The sequence below is a fragment of the Cyprinus carpio genome, chromosome A3 (genome assembly GCF_018340385.1).
Source record: "Cyprinus carpio isolate SPL01 chromosome A3, ASM1834038v1, whole genome shotgun sequence".
In the NCBI taxonomy this organism is placed as follows: Eukaryota; Metazoa; Chordata; class Actinopteri; order Cypriniformes; family Cyprinidae; genus Cyprinus; species Cyprinus carpio.
The window spans coordinates 19,449,136-19,469,529 of NC_056574.1; the positions used below are offsets into that span (position 1 = coordinate 19,449,136).

Below are 20,394 nucleotides of genomic sequence, written 5' to 3' on the forward strand. Positions count from 1 at the left end.
AAAAGACTTCATTCTGTATGATTTATTAGCTTTCCTAAAAAATTTGTTTTCTAATCGGGACCAAAAAAAAAAAAAAAAAATCCCCACAAAGGTCGAAACTACTGGTATTACTCATGGGGACATTTGGTTCTCATAAAGTAGGGAAAACCAGTACACACGCTAACACACACACACGTACAGCTTCTATAAACTTAAATGGAGAACACATGAAACCTTCAAAACTGTTTGCCAATCTTACATTCAACAATACCGTTTTTTGAGAAAGAAAGAAAGAAAGAAAGAAAGAAAGAAAGAAAGAAAGAAAAGAAAGAAAGAAAGAAAGAAAGAAAGAAAGAAAGAAAGAAAGAAAGAAAGAAATATTCATTTAGCAAGTATGCAGTAAATTGATCAAAAGTGGCACTACAGATTTACACTGCTTCAAAAGTGTTCCATTTCAAAGAAATGCTGTTCTATTGAACTTTCTAATTAATTACCAAAGAATCCTGAAACACACAATGCATCAGTTTCCACACAAATATCAAGCAGCACAACTGTTTTCAACATTGATGATAAGAAATGTTTCTTGAGCAGCAAATCAGCATAATAGAATGATTTCTGAGAGATTTCAGAATTCAGCTTTACCTTCACAAGAATAAATTACATTTAAAAATATATTAAAATAGAAAACCTTTTTAACAGTAGTATCAAATCACCAATAAAATCTTAAATACCTAAAAATGCATTTTTAAAGTTGGTCCAGCTAATGCCCATGTGTATGTTGTAGAGCAAAAATAATAAATCGTGTTTTTGCCAATAACTGGCTCTCCAAACAGCTGCCATAATACAGTAAGCGTTCCTTCCTTATACTGTCTCTGATGGTTAACACACATGCTCTGGAGACAGTTACACAGAAGATAGGAATCTGCCCCATGTGTTGTCTCCATCACATTCCCCTTTTTGTTTCCCGTCTTTTCTCAACAGAAACACATACATGGCCTTGTCACTGCTTTACATCACAATACTAAAGTGAATGTCATCTTCCCTATTCTCAGTAGTTTGAGTGTTGTAAATGAATGTACAGACTGTGGATGATCAGTATTACAGCAGAAAGAGATTAATAGCATGTTAGATTAAGAGAGCAGAATAGAGTTTGGCTGTGGCTAATGTAAGCACATGGAGCGTTCTCTATGATAATGAGGGATTAACGCCGGATTTCAATCTCAAAATAGAACGTGCAGGTAAAACACTAAGAGACATGAGGATAAAGTAATGAGAGAGAAAAATATTTGAGTATGGTTTCATGTAAACACTGGGTTCCATTAACTTTTGTAAACTCAAATCCTAAAGAGCTATCAGCAGATCGAGGAAGGTTTTTTTTTAAACACACACACGGTCTAGAGTGAGTGCTCACAAATCAATAATATTCATTTAAATGTACGTCATCCAATCAGGACTTCTAATCAGCAAAGCCTTTCATCAGTCTCAGGTGCTGTGAGTGTCAATCATCTAAACACTGAGTCTGCGTCCTAATGTGCATACCATCCATCCTAAATTCTATGTGATATTAGTAATTTTCAATACTATTTAGGGCAGATAGGCTGAATAGTATGCACACTGGGACGCAGGGCAACTCATCTCTATCCATTACTATACCTGGAGTAGAGCCCACCACCAACATTAAGAGAACACTGAAGAAACATTTGGGCTCACTTGCATGGCAGAAGTGTCAGGGTCAATGATATATAAGGACATCTGAGATGATGAAAAGGAGAAATCATTTAAAATTACAGTTCAAAACAGCTTTTTAGAAAATAAATGTTTGCATTCATCTTAGATACACAGATATATTTTTTATATGACATTAAGTAATCATAAAAGTTGTGGGGCGCACTAGCATTAGCAAGGACATGCATGACATGCATAACATGCACATGCTGCTGAATTACTCTCAAAATCCATGAATATTAAAAATCATCCATAAATCCATCTGTATAACTAACAAACACATCAGGCTTATTGTTTATTGTGTACACACTACTGAGATCACTTTGAAAGTAATATACACTTCATTAATTTTCAAAAAAAAAATGTCAACATAAGTGAAATTTAACAGCTGATTATAAATACTTTAACTTACCTTCAATGAGTTTGTATTCATTGAATCTGAAAGATTAAATTAAAATATTTTTTAAACAGTGGTTGTCACCCGCAAGCATTATTACTGCACTTCAGAACACTGAATCACAGTAAGACCTCTGCTTTTCTTGAATGAAAGACATCCTCAGAGTAAACTGTTCACCTTTTGCCCTGAGGAACACAGGTGGAGTGACCGAATAAAACCTGCACTGTGAGAGATCACAAATCTACTTTTGAAGGTGATGCCATTTAAAACACTGAAGAGATCAGGCTTGTGTAAACCTGAACATGATTCAAAGTATGCAATGTGAAAACATCTGAGATCCAGTCACTCTCAAGGGGACAATGAGGGTTAAATCTGTAAAAGAATAGCAAAGCAGTACAGCTAGCGTGCTCAAATTGCTTGTTTTTTTTTTTTTTTTTTTTTTTTTTTTTAAGTTTGCATTTAAATTAGGACAAGGTTACTTCAGCTTAATCATGCATGCAGGATGCTCAGGGAGAGGGAGAAGAGGCTTCGAAAGCAACTGGGCATGCAGGGGAGTTGGGCTTGTAGAGGATGTGAAAGTGTTAATGAGCCCCATCAGTGCTCCGTGTGAACATGTTGTTTCACAGCACTGTTTTCTCTGGCGTAAGGGAATGGGTGGCTGTAGCATTCATCTGCAGGTGAGAAAGCATTGTTGTGTGTCCCAGAAAAACAAGCAATGTCCCAGAAAAACAATGAAAATCAGCTCTGAAAGAAACAGAGACACCATCAGCCACACAAACACGTTTACCTACCTACCTATATATATATATATAGCTTCTTTGCTTTTTTATTGCTTTTAATTTCAATTAAAATGTTTACATTACCTTTACATTATATGCTGATTAGATAACTGACTCTTCATGTATGATAATAATAAGAACCATTATTATCAATTGGGCACCAATAATAATTGATAATAAATAAGCAGCAAGTCAGCATACTGTATATGAATGATTTCTGAAGGATCATGTGACACTGAAGAAGTAATGATGCAGAAAATTTAGATTTGACATCACAGGAATAAATTATATTTTAAAATATTAAAATAGAAAACAGTTATTTTAAATTGTAATAATATTTCACAGTACTCGTGTTTTTTACTATTAATAAACCGCTTTTGTGAACAGGAGAGATTTTTCAAAAACAATAAAAATAAAAAAAGCTAAAAAAAAATTTTTTTAAAAAATGATCAAATTTGTCCCCATAATATAAACCCCTCCACAGACATTGATTCCCTTAGATATTACAACACACACACACACCCTAAAATGCCCCAAAACATGCTTCAGGGTGAGCATTTCCACACCTACACACAGACAACACAAGACAAAGACTAGAGCAAACAGCTGGGATACACAGCCTAGTTCACATTTACAGTGATTTTCTGTAGCCATTTAACAAGCTCAATGAGAGAGAAACTAGTTATTCTGTACAGTATGACATGCTGTAAATCACTCATGCAGGATCACGAGGACTCATTCTCATCCAAATGGCTTATCTGAGATCAGTCAACTGCAAACTAAACCTCACAACTCACTAATCATCACTAATCGCTCGTCAATATCAAAATAACTGAGATGGTCAATCAAATCAAAGTAGGACGGGTTTACTGTTCACAGAAGCAGAGCGCCAATTCCACAGCTAAGGGTCAGTTTAAGATTGAAAGTGAGGGACGTAAGATGGAAATTTGCAAAATACTCCAAATGTGGAAAATTAAAAACGTCATAAAACAAATATATATTCCAGTGAAGTGAAACAGCTTTCGGCAGGGGGTGTTGCACCCTCAGCACTCCTAGTTCCCACAGCCAGGGGCGTCGGACTGGGGGTAAAACCAGTACTGATTACCAGGGCCCCAAAGGAAGTGAGGGCCCTTTAAAAGTGTGGAATATATTTTATTTTACCTGGATATTTTCAAGGAGGGGGGGCATGGGGGCCCATCAGGACTGCCTATGCATAGGGCCCGGGATCTTGTGCAACGCCCCTGCCCACAGCCATGCTTCTGAATGTTTCTTTGTGTGCACCAGGTGATCTACGATCTGTGCGTGTGTGTGTGTGTGTGTGTGTGTGTGTGTGTGTGTGTGTGTGTGTGTGTGTGTGTGTTTCTGTGTATGTGTGTGTGTGTGTGTGTGTACATGTTTTTTTATTCCGGTGGGGACTTAAACCTGAATACACACCGACTCATGGGAACTTGTGTCACTGTGGGGACATAAATTGAGGTTCCCATAGGGAAACAAGCTTATAAATCATACAGAAGAAGTTGTTTTGGAGAATGCACAAATTCTGAAAGTTTTCTGTGAGGGGTAGGTTTAGGTGTAGGGTTGGTTTAGGGCGATATAATATACAGTTTGTACAGTATAAAAAACATTTAGCCTATGGAGAGTCCCCACAAGGACAGTAAACCAGTCGTGTGTGTGTGTGTGTGTGTGTGTGTGTGTGTGTGTGTGTGTGTGTGTGTGTGTGTGTGTGTGTGTGTGTGTGTGTGTGTGTGTGTGTGTGTGTGTGTGTGTGTGTGTGTGCATGTGTGTGTGTGTGTGTCAATGATAGCAGCCCATTAAATATAGAATGGTGATTAAACTGAATGGTGATTTTAATGCCCAATTGCCCTTGTCACACACACATAAAGTCTGTTATTCAAAGTCTAATTCAAACATTAAATTAAAGAAACTTTTAGGATCCTGCACTATTTTTATTAAAGTCAAATACAGATTTTTATCTGAACATTTACAAATCTTTATGTGCTACACAAATAGGCTCCAGCTTTCTTTAAAAAAAAGGTGGGAGGCTTGTTGGCACAGTGGTTAACAAGAAAAATTAAAAATTAAGCTTTTGCCTCAGCGGTACTTGAAATGACTTCCTTTTCTCTCCAGAGGCTGGAGAAGTATCAGATGATGTACTGTCATGCTAATTGCCAATAAGGTCAACAATAACCTAATAGGCCACTAAATTCAGTTTACTTAGGATTTACTTGCACAGTTATGCACTTACACTTGAGTATTTTATATCGGCTGAAAGGTCTGGAGCAACTTTAAAACTCTTTACATATTGTAATAAGCATTGTTGAACAAGTTCAAATTTATGAAGCCCTGTTAACAGTGTAAATGTTTTATTTAATATTGGCACTATTATTTTGTCTCATTACCATTCAAATTTTGGGGTCATAAGATTTTGTTGTTGTTGCTCAACTTTTTTCAACAGGCCAGGATGTGCCAAATGAAGTCCAATTCATCAATGGGAATAATATATTTTGTTATAATCCCATTTTGCTCCCAGTCCTCCCTGTCAGTGTGAGATAGATACTTTTATGGCTCTTTGGACTGAATTTGAGTGGTTATCCTGCTTAATTACACAAATACATAAAAATGTTTAAACAAAATATTGATCTGACTATAAATTATTTGAAAGGTTTAACATGTATACTATTTCTGTATGACATCTCTTATGCTCACCATAAGGCTGCATTTAACTGATCAAAAATATGATAAAAACATAAAAAAAATTAAATATTATTACAATTAATTTAAATTTATAATAACTATCTTCTATTTTAATATATTTTAAAAGCTGAACTGTAATATCTATAAGCAACATTCTTTTTTCTCTGATTCCTTGGCTCATGCGGAGTCTAATGCACACCTACATTTCACTTCTAATTGTCAAGATTTCTTGCAATTTTGAATTGTGAAAAATCTACTTTTCCGAATTTGTCCAAGACGGTCTGGTTTTCATCAAAACTGACAATGCTGGCAAAAAGTTGTCAAAAGATTTCTGATGAATCAACAGTTCTTGTTAAGCACATTAACGAATTTGACAAAATTATGAAATTTTGAGTTTTGTGGTAAAATGCTGCATCAACAAATGTCTTTAACAGGGGTCTCCAGCCCTGCTCCTGGAGAGTAACATACTGTAGAGTTCAGCTTCAACCCTAGTCAAACACACCTGAACCAGCTAATCAAGGTGTTCAGGGGGGTATTGCACAAAAGCAAGATAAGGGATTAAGTTGGGATTTTCCAGTTATCCTGGCTGAATTTAGCCCTGACTCGGTTGCATGAAGGGAGGCTAAATTAATCTACATTAAGTTACTATGGAGATTTACACTTTGCAGCTAGCCTGCTCCGGAGCAGGCTAACAACCAGGCTAAGATTAATCCTAGTGATTTATCGGCTAGTTCCTCATTAAAATTCTTCTAGATATTAATGTGTTTTAGTCACTTCATGGTCCTGCATTAAAATACTAGATATACTGTCATTCATCTAAGTATGTGTACTGTTATTTTAGTTATTATTGAAAACTGCTGTTCATTTCACTGTCAGAGGTTTGATGAATATATATATTATTTGAAATTTAAAGTGTTTATTGTCATACACCCAGTGAGGAAAGCAGATTTTCCTGAGCAATTATTACTTTGCTGTCCACAATGAATGCCAACACAGTGCAAAAGAACTATACTATACAACATGAGAAATAGAATATAGACTATGTATATCTATATATGCAAGTATAGAGTAGAAATGTACTGTTGAATGAGAAAAAATATCAATAGATTATATTTTATTGCAGTTGATGAGATAAGAAACGGCTCATGAATTTGCAAATGTGGTTTCAATTAAGTCTGTAACGAGGTCAATATGTAGTATATATAGACTAAAGATTTGTGTGTTTCCTATTCATAATGGCTTTCCCTTTGTTGGATGATGTAGTTGATGAGGAAGTTTTAATACTCAGACGAGCATTCAGGCACGAAAGAGTCTTCCGAGATAGGGCAGACCCATTGGCCTTTTCAGACGAATATCTGACTGAGAGGTACAGATTCTCAGGTGATGGCATCAGATATTTGTGTAGGCTGCTGGGTCCAAACATACAGCACAGGACAGCACGGAGCCATGCTCTCACTGTCCCACAGATGGTCTGCGTAGCACTGCGATTCTTTGCAAGTGGCATGTTTCTGTATTCTGTCGGTGATGCAGAAAACCTCAATAAAGCTACTATTTGCCACACAATAAGAAATGAGAATGTAAGTCTGGCAATGAAATCTCTTGTGCACATATTTATCACCTTCCCTGGTCACAGAAGATTCATCCACATCAAGGAGGAGTTCTACAAGATTGCAGGTAACACGAATAATAACAGATTACTACAAAATGTTACATTAGCACAGTCACAGTATGACACTCATTATTTTGTTTTACAGCTTTTCCTAATGTAATTGGTACAGTGGATTGCACCCATATTCGTATCCAACGCCCCTCAGGGGCACATGAGGGAGATTATGTTAACAGGAAATCCTTCCACAGTATCAATGTTCAGGTAAGAAGGAGTTATGGTTACTGTCAGCTACATAAATAGTCTATGCATTAAATGACCTTAATAGGCTATATATTACAGATGATCTGTGATGCTGACTGCCTTATTACAAATTTAGAGGCAAAATGGCCTGGCTCAGTCCATGACTCCAGAATCTTTCGGGCCAGTAGAATTTACCAGAGACTCTCTCTAGGTAAGCCACCCTATTTTTTTTTTAAGCACCTTGAACATCAAGAGTACAGTACTTGTAAAAATTATGTTTTGTATTCGCAGGGGAGTTCTCTGGTGTGCTGCTGGGGGACAAAGGCTATGCCTGTGAGACATTTCTGATGACTCCCCTTACAGACCCCCAAACCCCACCACAGCAAGCTTACAACCACGCCCATGCCAAAACCAGGGCTCGAATTGAAATGACCTTCGGCCTCCTGAAATCACGATTTCAGTGCCTGCACCACCTCAGGGTCTCCCCAGACAGAGCATGTGACGTGACTGTTGCCTGTACAGTGCTGCACAATATTGCCAGCCTAAGAAAAGAAAGGGCTCCCAGAGTTGCTTTGGATGTTGATTGGGACAATGCTGCCATATTCCCAGATAACAGAAATGGTAGACTTGTTAGAGAACAATACATTGCAAATTATTTCAGTTAATTTAGTTTTGATTTAGCCCATCCCTTAATAAAGGATAATGTAGGCTACTTTTTCATGCATTTTATTTGGCATCGGTAGCACACACTGTTGTTATCTTCCCAAATTCTAGTTCCAATTCACTGGATCAATAACTATATAGTGTACTGGACATTAAAAAAAAAAAAAAAAAAAAAAAAAAAGTTACAAGACCACAATGCTTTTGGAATATTTTTCTTTTATTATTTTGTTGTTATCACTTGTCAGCTTGGAGCTTTGGAGAGAAAAAAATTATGATGATTAATACATTGTGTTACAGTCATGGTTACAGTATGAACTGAAGTCACTTACTTCTCTTTCTAGTTTCTGGATTTCCAGTTCTAGTTTCCTCAGTGTGTTTCGTTTAATTTGCATCTCAAGGTCCATGTCCTGCAACTTTCTTTTGTTCACATCAATCTTGACTTCTGTCAGCTCGATCTGTCTCTTAAGATGCGTTGTGTAGAGATATCTGACAGTTTGTGAACTCTGTGATCACCTTTTAGTTAGCATTGCAGAATTTTTGCATAATGTAAATTTACTGTAGGCAATACTCACTATGTTACGAGGCTGCTTATCAGGCTGCCCAATGTCAGGATCCTGTAAAAAATGATATTTTCTATTAGTACCACTTCCCTGACTTCTTATCTATTGTGAACTTAAAACAAAAGTGTATTTCCACAAAATTGACATGATACCTCGAGCCTTCTAGAGTCCAGCGACACGGTCTCATCATCGGCAGAAGTGCACTCCGCTGCTGTAGATGTGGCTTCCCTCTGCCATATTCAATACTTGTATTGATATTTTTGACAGGACATGCAAAGCCTATGATTTAATAAAGAGTACTCACCGATGAATTATAGTCTGGTGGCTCCAAAAGTGTAAGGGTGTTACCATCCACTGCAAGGTAAGGCAAAGTCACACAGTCCACATAAAATCTAAATACTTGATTGTTTTCCATGTGCAGTAGTACGGCAGTAATGTACCTTGTATGAAGAGGCCAGTATCCCTTGCTGGGCCAGAGTCAGTGGCTGTACCTACCTGGATCCCTTCAATCACTGGCTTCCCTTTATTTAAGTCCAGGGCCAGCTCCTCTGCTGTGGTGAAGTCTTGGGTTGGAGGGCCACCCCCCGTACCAGATATATTACTTTTTTTTTTTTTATTGCTAAAATCAGCACAGACAATAAAATGTCATCAAACATGTCACCTATGTTCTACGCAAACAAGTCACTTACCAGCCTGCAAAATATTCTTGTATTTAATCTTGATTTGCTGCCAAGTCCTTTTTTGGCCAGACATGTTTGTTCTTTAATAGGAATAGATAGATACAAATGATAAAATAGATTAGATGGGTAAAAATAGAGCAAAATTATCTGATTATAGATTACATCAAATCAATTAGAAACAAAACTACATACAAACAGATAAGAGTACAAAGATTAAACAGATTATAGACATAAAATAAAACTAAATAGATCAAATAGATGCACATAGTGGGTAAGTGTTTGCAATTATTCTTCATGTTAAATGCATGTCCACTGGTCACATTTAAAGCAAAGTATACAATTATTTTTGAAAATGACAAGAAACTCCTTGGATTGTAATTATGAGAGTTTCAGTTGGAGCACTGGTTATTTGGAGTACTTACGCATTCAATCGGTCCGCTATTGTTTGCCAGGCATTCTCTCTTTGCTTTATTTACAGCAGCTGTATTGCCTTTTTTACATATAATATGTTTCACTTCTTCATACGTTTCCATAAGAAGCTGTTGCTCATTAGGCGAAAAGTATGCCGCACGGGTTTTGTCCCATTTTTGCATCGGTGATTTCTATGATCGATTTCGTGATCTTTTTAAGAATGCCGTGAACGTGCATTTATCCAAACTATATACACCTGGCTTGACATATCCACGCGTTCTCATCCGGGCTCAGCAAACGTGCAACGGATTAAGCCAGGATGCACTGATTGAACTAACTGATGTTGCCTATCCCTGCTCTATACGGCCCACTTTTGAATTTTCTGGCAAATAAAAAATAAAGGCTACTTAATTACAGACAGGTGCATTGAAGCAGGGTTGCCACCTGGTCTTTAGACAGCTCTTTAGCTCTTCATTTTACCTCTGTTGTTGGCCCCTCAATTGCTGCTTGCAGCTATATTTATTATTATCAGTGTTGAAAACAGTTTTTTGAAGAAACCGTGACACATTTTGTTTTTCTGGATTCTTTGATGAATAGAAAGTTCAAAAGAACAGCATTTATTGAAACAGAAATGTTTGGTAAGATTATAAATGTCTTTCCTGTCACTTTTAATCAATTTAATGCATCCTTGCTGAATAAATGTATTCATTACTTTCAAAAATGGTAGTGTATGTTTCAAATACCAAGAGATCATGTGTATGTGTATATTTGACATAGTCTGAGAGTTCATATAAAAAAAATAAACTGATCCTAGTATTCTCTATGTATACCAACTCACACACATTCATTCTCATTGTTATAATAATACCATGAGTGCTGTGGAGAACAAAAGGAATTTATAAAGAAGAAGATTATAACTGCCAAGACTGCTTATGAACAGATATGCAAAACAGTGATTTGCATGCCTGTCTCTCAATCATACACACACATTCCCACAGAACAGTCAAAAACAAGTCAAAAGAGTTACAGTATGAGCTGAAGCAATGAAGTACATTAAGTAAATGCTGTTGAATTTGAATGTTATTTCCATTTTTAAATGATACATTATATTGTTAAATACAACACTCCAAAATTCAAACATATTTCTTTAAATACAAATTATTTCTTGTAATGCCTTATTACAATGCAATGCCACCATTGTTCCTTCAATGTACTAATTGTTGATTACATTGTAGTTTTTGCTGCACTGGACCATTTTACTTGAAAACACAGCATATTTTTAACATTAAATGACAGATGAGATACAAACACAAAAAGAGCACTTCTGAAATCATTATGGAAAATTTTAATGTTCCTCTAGATAATTTGTCAAAATGTGATGCAATTATCCTGATTTCACTCTATATATAATGCATTTTAAAGTTGTTTTTAACAAATTATAATATACTGTAACTTTAAAGACAACATTATCACTACCACATTGCAAGCGTTACATCATGTGATCATGTATAATGCATTACATTCTTCAAATTAAGAATATGTATATAATATAATATAATATAATATAATATAATATAATATAATATAATATAATATAATATAATATAATATAATATATACCGAAGTGCTGTGCAACATTTAAATATCTACAGTACCTTTTCAAAAACCATAATTATGACAGTATGTTAAAGACCCGACTGAATAATTAGGAGCACTTCAGTAGCATGACCAAAGAACATACTCCAACAGTTGAAGGGAGTTGGTCCTTTTTATATTTGTGTTAGCTAGGTCAGTTAAAAATAGCACTGCACACTGGTGGGACTAATGTCTGGGAATATGATGCAGAAAGGGACTGAATTAAATGTGTGTGTGAGAGAGAGTGTGTGTGCGCATACATCCATAGAGATCAAGCTGATGTGCATCTCACCCCCATATCCACCCTCCGCTCACTCACTTCAGAAAAAAAATCATCCTGAATGATTATGTCTCACACTGTGTTCCACAATTTCACTTCCTCTGCTCCTCTTTTCCTATTTCCTCCCTCTTTCCCCCAGTTCACACGGTCTCTTTTTTCTTTATTTCTTTCTCCAAATGCACCATCCATCCAAACACAATCTGATGGAGGGGGTTGCTTAGCAACTTCTTTCTGTAAAGATAATTTTAAAACGCTCCCTCTCTCTTTCCCCCGTCCCCAATAAATCCAGATTTCATTTCTGGGTAATTTCCTTTCCTGTATCTCAGTCCATTTCCCTCAACATCCCTCTCACATACTAACATTCTAACTTCACAACCCCAATATTTCCCTCCTAATCCTAAACTATTTTCCTTCCATTTTCATTCTGAAACACCTCTTGATCCCTAGCTGTGTGCCTCTCCTTCCTGATATCTTTCGTTTTACAATTTAAAAGCACAACGTTGTAAAAATGCTGCCTTCCGCACAAGGAAACTACAAACACAACCCAGCGCCCCGTTCCTCTGACTGACTCCTGAGTATTGCACTTAAAATTAATGTCAACTTCGCCTCCCCTTCTGTAGCATATGAGGACATCCTTGTTTATATCTCATCTATCCTCACTCGCTTTTACCCTCTTCACACAGACACTTCACACTTTTTATGTCTAGGGTTGTTTGTACTAAAGTAGTCATAGTTTGGGATCAAACTGTTAGACTAAAGTGACACTGACAGCATGGCAGCATAAGTGTTGTTTTCGTGAACCAAAACTAACACTATTACAATTATTTTCTGTATTTTTTTTTTTTTCGCTTCGCAAATAAATGAAAGGAATTAAAGGGATAGTTCACCCAAAAATTATGTCATTAATGACTCACCATCATGTCGTTCCAAACCCGTGAGACCTCCGTTCATCTTCGGAACACAGTTTAAGATATTTTAGATTTAGTCCGAGAGCTTTCTGTTCCTCCATTGAGAATGTATGTACGGTATACTGTCCACGTCCAGAAAGGTAATAAAAACATCTTCAAAGTAGTCCATGTGACATCAGAGGGTCCGTTAGAATTTTTTGAAGCATCGAAAATACATTTTGGTCCAAAAATATCAAAAACTACGACTTTATTCAGCATTGACTTCCAGGGTCTGTTATGAGCGCGTTCACAACACTGCAGTTTAGTGATATCCGGTTCGCGAACGAATCACTCGATGTAACCGGATCTTCTTGAACCAGTTCACCAAATCGAACTGAATCGTTTGAAATGGTTCGCGTCAACAATAAGCATTAATCCACAAATGACTTAAGCTGTTAACTTTTTTAACATGGCTGACACTCCCTCTGAGTTCAAATAAACCAATATCCCGGAGTAATTCATTTACTCACACCAAATATTTGAACACCAAATATAATATTCTGAAGAATGTTGGTAACCAAAGCGTTGACGGTAGCCATCGACTTCCATAGTATGGAAGTAAACGGCTACCGTCAACTGTTTGGTTACCAACATTCCCCAGAATATCTTTTGTGTTTAGCAGGAGAAAGAATAGATTTTTGGAAGACGTGGAGGGTGAATATATGATGACAGAATTTTAGGAGAACTATCTAAATTATAAATGAATTACTAAAACTAAAAGTTGGGAAAGCAAACTAAAGCTAAACAAAAATATATAAAAAAAAATAACAAAACAACAATGACAAAAACACAACAAAATTACTCAAATGTAAGCTCCAATTAAAAAGGAACCTGTAAATATAATAATAAAAGTTAATTCAAAATACTAATAAATACTATAAATACAAAAGTAACAATAGATGGTATAAAACTCTCCACCCTCTGCTACTTATAACAAAGACAGAAAAATAAGTGCTGCGAGAATTGCAAAACATTTGATAGAACTGCTAAAATTTGACTACATTGTAACATTTAGCAGTGCAGTATTATCAAAATGCCATTTGTCTTGCCTTTAAAAGGTTACATGTTACATGAAATAGTTACAAGGCAGGGCTCAGGGAAAAAAAATTACTAGAGAGCAATTGGCTCTTAACATAAAGCATTTAGTAGCCAAATGACTAGTCCACCTATAAAATCCTATCATCATTTACTTACCCTCGCCGTTCCAAAACTGTATGCTTTTATTTTTCTGCAGAACAGGGTGAGTAAATGATCACAGAATTAAAATTTTTGGGAGAACTATCCCCTTTAATGTATTTTTTTTACTGATTAAGAAAATGATTTTCAGCTGCATATTAGCACTTCAATGACCTTAGGATTGGTTTTCCTTATCAAAATGGTAAGGCAGAAGGGATTTTAACACAGAAATGAACTACTTTAGTAAAGTGTAACCCAACATATGTGATTCTGACAGCTGAGAAATGTTAATATCCACTTTATTGTGCCTGAGCACACACATACACAACATCCCATTATTGTTTTGTTCAACTTACAGTGTTAGAGAGCTAAGGGCACCCTCAGAGTAACCTTTCTCCTATCTGGATTAAATATTCATCTAACTGTGATCTCGAAGGCTCTAAGGCTGCATTGGAGAAGTGAGATTCCTAGAGGCAGAGAGAAAGTGGAGAAGGCATTTGTACAACTCAAAATCATCATGTGTGTTTGCTTTTGTGTGTGGATCTAATGGCATATAATGTTGAAATCTATCATCCTGTATAGACCACACACACACACAAACTCACACTCCAGTTATACAAAAGCATTTATGATTAGTCATTAATTACTGCTTCACCGTGGCATCTGCTTGCCACTGTTCAAGAAAGAGTGTGTGTCTACAATGGCATGTGTGCATGTTTGTGTCCCATAAGGACTGAACTTGTCCTCTTCGCTGATTAACTGTGGAATTGTGGGTGCTCTGGCATCCTGTACCCATAATGAATTCAATTATTAATTAACACTGTGCACAATAAAACCCTAACATTCGGCTCGCTGGCTCTGTGTGTGTGTGTGTGTGTGTACCTATTTAACCATATTTTGGGTTGATGTAGGCCGATAGAATATACAGTTTGTACAGTATAAAAACCATTACACCTATGGAATGCCCCCATTTAGATAGCTAAGTAAACGTGCGTGTGTGCGTGCGTGCGTGTGTGTGTGTGTGTGTGTGTGTGTGTGTGTGTGTGTGTGTGTGTGTGTGTGTGTGTGTGTGTGTGTGTGTGTGTAAGCCTGTGCGTATGTGCATGCGCTATCTAGGAACAATGCCAAATACACTGTTAAGGCAATAAACAGACTGCACTTAATACAAAACAACTGAAGATCCATTTGATGAATGCAAATGAACAACACACAACAATCATACACACACACACACACACACACACACGTACAAATAAGAACTTCTACTGTAGTTTATCATGACACAAAGCAAACAATGCACTGGATTCATGGGTCGAATGGAAAGAAAAGATGTTCCGACTACAACAAATTGTTCAAATTGATTTGTCCATAAGAACAAATGAATTACTCTCAGGGAGTTCTGACAAATCAATCAAACTGTTGTAATTTGAACATCTTATATATGTATGCACTCTAAAAAAAATGCTGGTTATTTTTTTCTACCCGATCGCTGGGTTGAGTCTGTTGGGTCATATGTTAGGCTGTATGTCTGTCAGCTAAATGCATCAGCGATGGTCCTTTCGCATGATGGAAATGCCTTTTGCCTTGCAAACATAAACTGATTTTATTTGTTATAACACTGAATTGAATTTATTTTGATGTTATGTTGTCTAATTTCAGTACTGTTCATTTATGGGCAGGTTATGGAGTCAGTCACTGCATATTTCAGCAATGAGTGAAACACAAGTCAAGGGTCTAAGTTTTGCAGTTCCCCCGCTGAACAGCAGCCCATCACCAGCTCAGATTTTGGCAATATGTCGACATGAGAATCAGCACTATTTCGGTGAAAAGGAATAACGGAGAATAGTTGAATACACTTGAATTAAAATGTTACTTTTAAATGTTACATTTATATTTCTAAAATGCTTGTTAAGCATCATGTAAACCTATGTAATACTGTAAACTCTGCTGTATTCATCCAAATAAATTCAATTTGACTTATATTTTTGTCCATGGGTGTTCTTAGTTATAAATGTTCACCTTTCAATTATTACTGTTACCTCTAGTAACTCTGGGTTTAATTTCAAATTTCCAATCTATTTTAAGCCAGCAATATAGCAATTTTTAAACAACAGTTGAGTTAAATAAAACAACCCAGTATGTTGGGTCAAACATTTAACCTTACAGCTGGGTCAAAATAACCCAGCATGTGTTCTGTCCAGTATTGTCTAATCCAACCAGTGCTGGGTTGCTATTTTACTATTTTATATTTCAATAAAATGTGATTTATTCCTGTGATGGCAAAGTTTTTAGCAGCTAAAGTATTACATTTCATATTCAAATAGATATTCATTTTATATTCAAATTATATTTAACTAGGGAAAAAAAGCTATTTTAATAAAACCCAACCCTAAACTTTGGAACAGAACTTATATAATGAAGAGATACTGCTCCAGACTACTACAAACAATAATACCACCACTAGCACACCTTCATAATAAATGTGTCATCTACAGCATGCAGTACACACTTTATTAGGTACCCCTCTAACACGCTGCAAAGTGAACAGTCTGAATTATCTGTACCATGATTTCATCAAGATGCTGCAGCACTCTGGTGCAAGGTGACATTAGCACTACACACTTCTCCAGATGTCAGTTGTAAATTCATGCTGTAAAATTGCCATTCCCCAACATCCCAAAAGTGCTCAAATGGATTGACATCTGGTCACTATGGGGATCACTCACAAACTAATGTTGTCAGTAGCTAAACTATGTACTTGGCCAGAAACAATACTCGGGTAGATTGTGGCATTTAAATAATGCTGAATTGCTGTTCAGCAGCCAAATGTACAGTATGTCAAGCAATATAAATTCCAGACCACTACACCACCAACAGCATAAAAAGCATAACAAGGCTGAAAGGATCCATGAATTCATGCTGTTAATGTCAAAGTTTGACCAGTTGGCTTTTCCCAATCTTATACTGCCCAGCTGCAGCTGTGGCCACTAGACTTATGTTCCTATTCTGAGTTGACCGGAGAAAAAGCCAGTGTGGTCTTCAGCTGCTGTAGCCCACCTCCTTCAAGGTTTTGATGTGTTTTGAGTTCAGAGATGTTCTTCTGCATGTCACTGTGCTATTGGATGGTTATTTCAGTTACTGTTGACTTGCTGTCGGCTTGAACCAGTCTGGCCGTTCTCCTGTTACCTCTCTCATAAAAAGCCCTTTTCACCCACAGACTGACACTCACTTTCTCGTTTTCCCAGTCATTTCTCTATGAACTCTAGAGGTTTTGTGCTCAAAAATCCAGCATTATAAAACTGGACTTTATAATGAAAATTTTCAAAAAGTGTCAATTTACATTTACATTTTTGGCTACCTGCTGCTGTTGTAGTAGTTGTATAATTTACAGAATTACAATAAAAAAAACAGCTATATATAATGACTTCACAATGCAGTATGTGTGTATTTAACACAGTAATATGCTTCCATGTACTTTTTCAACCTTCTCTGCTGTGTCAGATTATTATTATTAGACAGTATATGTGATAGTGTTTATTATTAGAGATTAGTGTGTGCCTGATTGCTAACTGAAACGAAATGATCACTATAGCATTACAAACATCATAACTGTTTATATAAGACTGTATATGATCGGAGTGAATTATAAAGCCTGTACAGAAATACTGTAAAAATTCTGTAGTGAAAAACCTGTTAATTGGTTACCTTAACAAATATAGTAAAAAAAAAATTAAACAGTTGAACATCACATTAGATTTCATTTTACAGCAAAAAAACTGTCAAATTTATGGTTTTTCGCAAGAAAAAAATTATGAATTACCATAGAATTTACATTCAAAGAATTTTACATTCCTAGAAGTCCACGCATGACACATATAAGCATATTTTCTTGAAATGTTTTTTTTTTGTTTCCTATTTTTGTTATCATTAATGTACATCACAGTGCATTAAGTTACAATTTGTTATTTGATTCTGCTTATTGCATTGTTTTAGTGTCATGTGTGTTGTCCTGATGGTGTTTTATCTTTGTGTGTATCACTCTGTGCATCTAATTTTTGGCAACCACAGCTGTCAAGTTTTTTTTTTTTTTTTTATTGTAAACTTGATATTACTGCAAGTGTACAGTATTACACTGGTTGTGATATAATAATATCTATAATAAATTAATTTAAAATGAAATAAGGTCAAAATTGCCAAATGAAGAGAAAACTAACATGCTACTGATGACTGTAAACTTGACTGTTTTCACAATATCCCACAGTCAAGTGTTTTACATTTTATTTTGACAGTAATTTCTTAAAATTATTGTCAAAATAAAATATGCAAAAAATAGATACAGTCAGAAAATGTTACAAACATTTGTTAAATACGGTTTTATTGATCATTTACTGTGATATATATTTTGGTTTATTTTTGTAATGTGTTTTTGTAAACTCATTATTTTATAAAATTGTTTTAAATTGTTATATACAATGGTCACTATTAACTGTTTTCATAGTGTGATTTTTGGTGAATTGTATTAAAACCAGACCACAAAAATGTTAAGCTAACATACTAGCCCCTATGCACCTGTTGCCAGAATGTTATTTTTGGCTAATTTTAAAAAAGCAAATACACGTAAGATCATTGCAATGTTCCTTTTTTTAAGAAGTTCCAGTTTTATTTCATACAAAGACAAACAGGGGGAAGTGAGAAGTCTGCTCAAAGAAATGAGGTGTTAAAACTGAATAGAAAGGCATGCGCACCATACCACTAGCACAGGGACAGCAGTCATCTACAATACTACATCACCCAGAAATCATATTAAATGATCAAATAAAGCTTTGGCGGGACAACGATTCAATTTGGCAGCCGCCACAATAATTTAAATGCAGGAAAACGCTGTTACTGTTAAATCATGTAACCTGTACATAAACCACTCAACCGCTGGACAACAATCAACATTTATTCTACAATCAAAGATCATATTCATTCTGATGACACACTTGACTGTGCAAAGAAAGAAAGAAAGAAAGAAAGAAAGAAAGAAAGAAAGAAAGAAAGAAAGATCAGGACACTAAAGTGTGAGTTGTTTAAATCCAAAGTCTGTTTCAGAGAGTTTCTGAAATGCCGCTCAAGTGTCTCCTCCTCTCAAGAGAGATGAGAGGCAAACACAATTACGTAAGTCTCCCTGAGGGATGTATGTGTGCTGAAGTCTCATGAGAGAGAGAGAGAGAGAGAGAAATATTCTAGATGCGAGTGAGCTGTGGATGAGGGTGATAAGCCTCCTTTCATCAGACGTCTTCATCCCAAAACCTTCCTTTCACAGTTAAGTTCCTCACACCGAGGAAACATCAGAATTAATGTTCTTTAAACCTGATCTTTTTTGATCTATGTTTGGGAAACTAAAGGGTTCTCTAACAGAAATTGAGAACTGGTTCAATAACAACCTTACACTTGCTGAAAAATCACCCACTCTCTCAAAGACAGGTGCATTATGATGATTTATGAATATATCATGCATTTATCCTCAGATATATGGAAATATAAATGGAAACTATATATTTCTGTGGAACAGCAAATCTAATGACAGATTCCGTTTGTTAGCAAAAGTATTTGCTATATGCTTAAGGGGAAAATATGTCAAGAGGTCATGGTCATGCCTGAGGCAAAGCATCATGGGACATTAAAAAGAGCTTGGACATACTTCAGCCCATTCCTGGATAGTTTGACTGCAGTAGCCATACTGAGGTGGGGAACTATAACGTGGAGAAAAGAAAAAGGAAAGAAAATAAGATGTGCAAAAAGACAGAGCATTTTGTGTGAATTTATAATGAGAAAAAAGGGACAGAGAGGATAAAAATGTATTCATGATAAGAAAACAACATGAATCATTAAAAAGGAAGACATAATCAAGTGTAATAGACATTGAGACAAGATAAAACAAATATTCTCTAATTTAAAGCCTCACAGCTCCTCGCTGATGTTTCATCATTCTGAGTGTCTATCAGACTGACAACAAACAAAAACTCAATTAAGAACTATAACCTTCAGGCCATGTCTGTTGCTAAGGTGATAACTGCTGAGGCCCCTGGGAAATGCAGTTCTGGTGTTAGCATCCTTTGGCGCTTTTTCATTACAAGTGGCCCAAATCTGATTTATCAGCCTGGCATTGGCTCTGGAGTCCACTGCTTGTTCATGCTGCAGTATCATGTGTATTCATGAGTTTAGAAAAGCAATTATCTCTTGGCAAGTTTGGATTATATTAGTTTCCACACCCACCAGCAACAATACGTGAGTGTGTGAGATTCTACTGTATGCACATGCATTTGGATTACTGTGTAATAATAAGGAAGTTGAGTCTATGATGATCATAATGAAATGTCTACGTTGGTTCAATATTGTGACGAAAGAACGCTGTTACGACCCCAGTGTGGGTCATATTGTGTGGGTTTGGTTGTCCTTTTGTTATCTGTTTTGTAGGTTGGAGTTGGAGTGAGTGACGTCATAATGACTGATGGTTTACACCTGTGCTAGAGCTGATGCCGGCACACTAAAGCAGCTCCCTTCAGTCGTGACGGGGGTTGCTCTCCCCTCGTGCCATTTTGTTGTCTTGTTCCCGTTTTTGGTTTATTCTTCT

The 20,394-nt window shown here is 36.2% G+C and overlaps 2 protein-coding genes and 1 long non-coding RNA gene across 6 annotated transcripts in view; 1 reads left to right on the forward strand and 2 right to left on the reverse strand.

The window, feature by feature from the left end:
- The window catches only part of asic2 (acid-sensing (proton-gated) ion channel 2), a 345,666-nt gene that overhangs the window by 254,935 nt on the left and 70,337 nt on the right, over window positions 1–20,394 (reverse strand). The gene's annotated exons all lie outside the window — the stretch shown is intronic.
- Window positions 6,095–8,135, forward strand: LOC109089447 (putative nuclease HARBI1). The gene is made up of 4 exons (XM_019103532.2): window positions 6,095–7,248; window positions 7,329–7,444; window positions 7,523–7,634; window positions 7,715–8,135. The coding sequence occupies exons 1-4, from the start codon at window positions 6,810–6,812 to the stop codon at window positions 8,086–8,088; spliced, it is 1,041 nt and encodes a 346-aa protein (XP_018959077.2). The 5' UTR covers window positions 6,095–6,809; the 3' UTR covers window positions 8,089–8,135.
- Window positions 8,266–9,499, reverse strand: LOC122136974. Of its 2 annotated transcripts, XR_006154469.1 has the most exons (5): window positions 9,087–9,499; window positions 8,951–9,000; window positions 8,659–8,876; window positions 8,416–8,589; window positions 8,266–8,338 (listed from the first exon to the last, which is right to left on the reverse strand). It is a non-coding gene; the product is annotated as an uncharacterized LOC122136974 (long non-coding RNA). The 2 variants fall into 2 exon arrangements; XR_006154468.1 differs by having other exon boundaries at window positions 8,416–8,876.

Bases quoted from the DNA above. Each gene is read 5' to 3' on its own strand.
- LOC109089447 (XM_019103532.2), top strand. From the start codon at position 6,810: ATGGCTTTCCCTTTGTTGGATGATGTAGTTGATGAGGAAGTTTTAATA. The intron at 7,249-7,328 runs GTAACACGAATA...TTTGTTTTACAG, and splicing joins GGAGTTCTACAAGATTGCAG to CTTTTCCTAATGTAATTGGT. The intron at 7,445-7,522 runs GTAAGAAGGAGT...TATATATTACAG, and splicing joins TCCACAGTATCAATGTTCAG to ATGATCTGTGATGCTGACTG.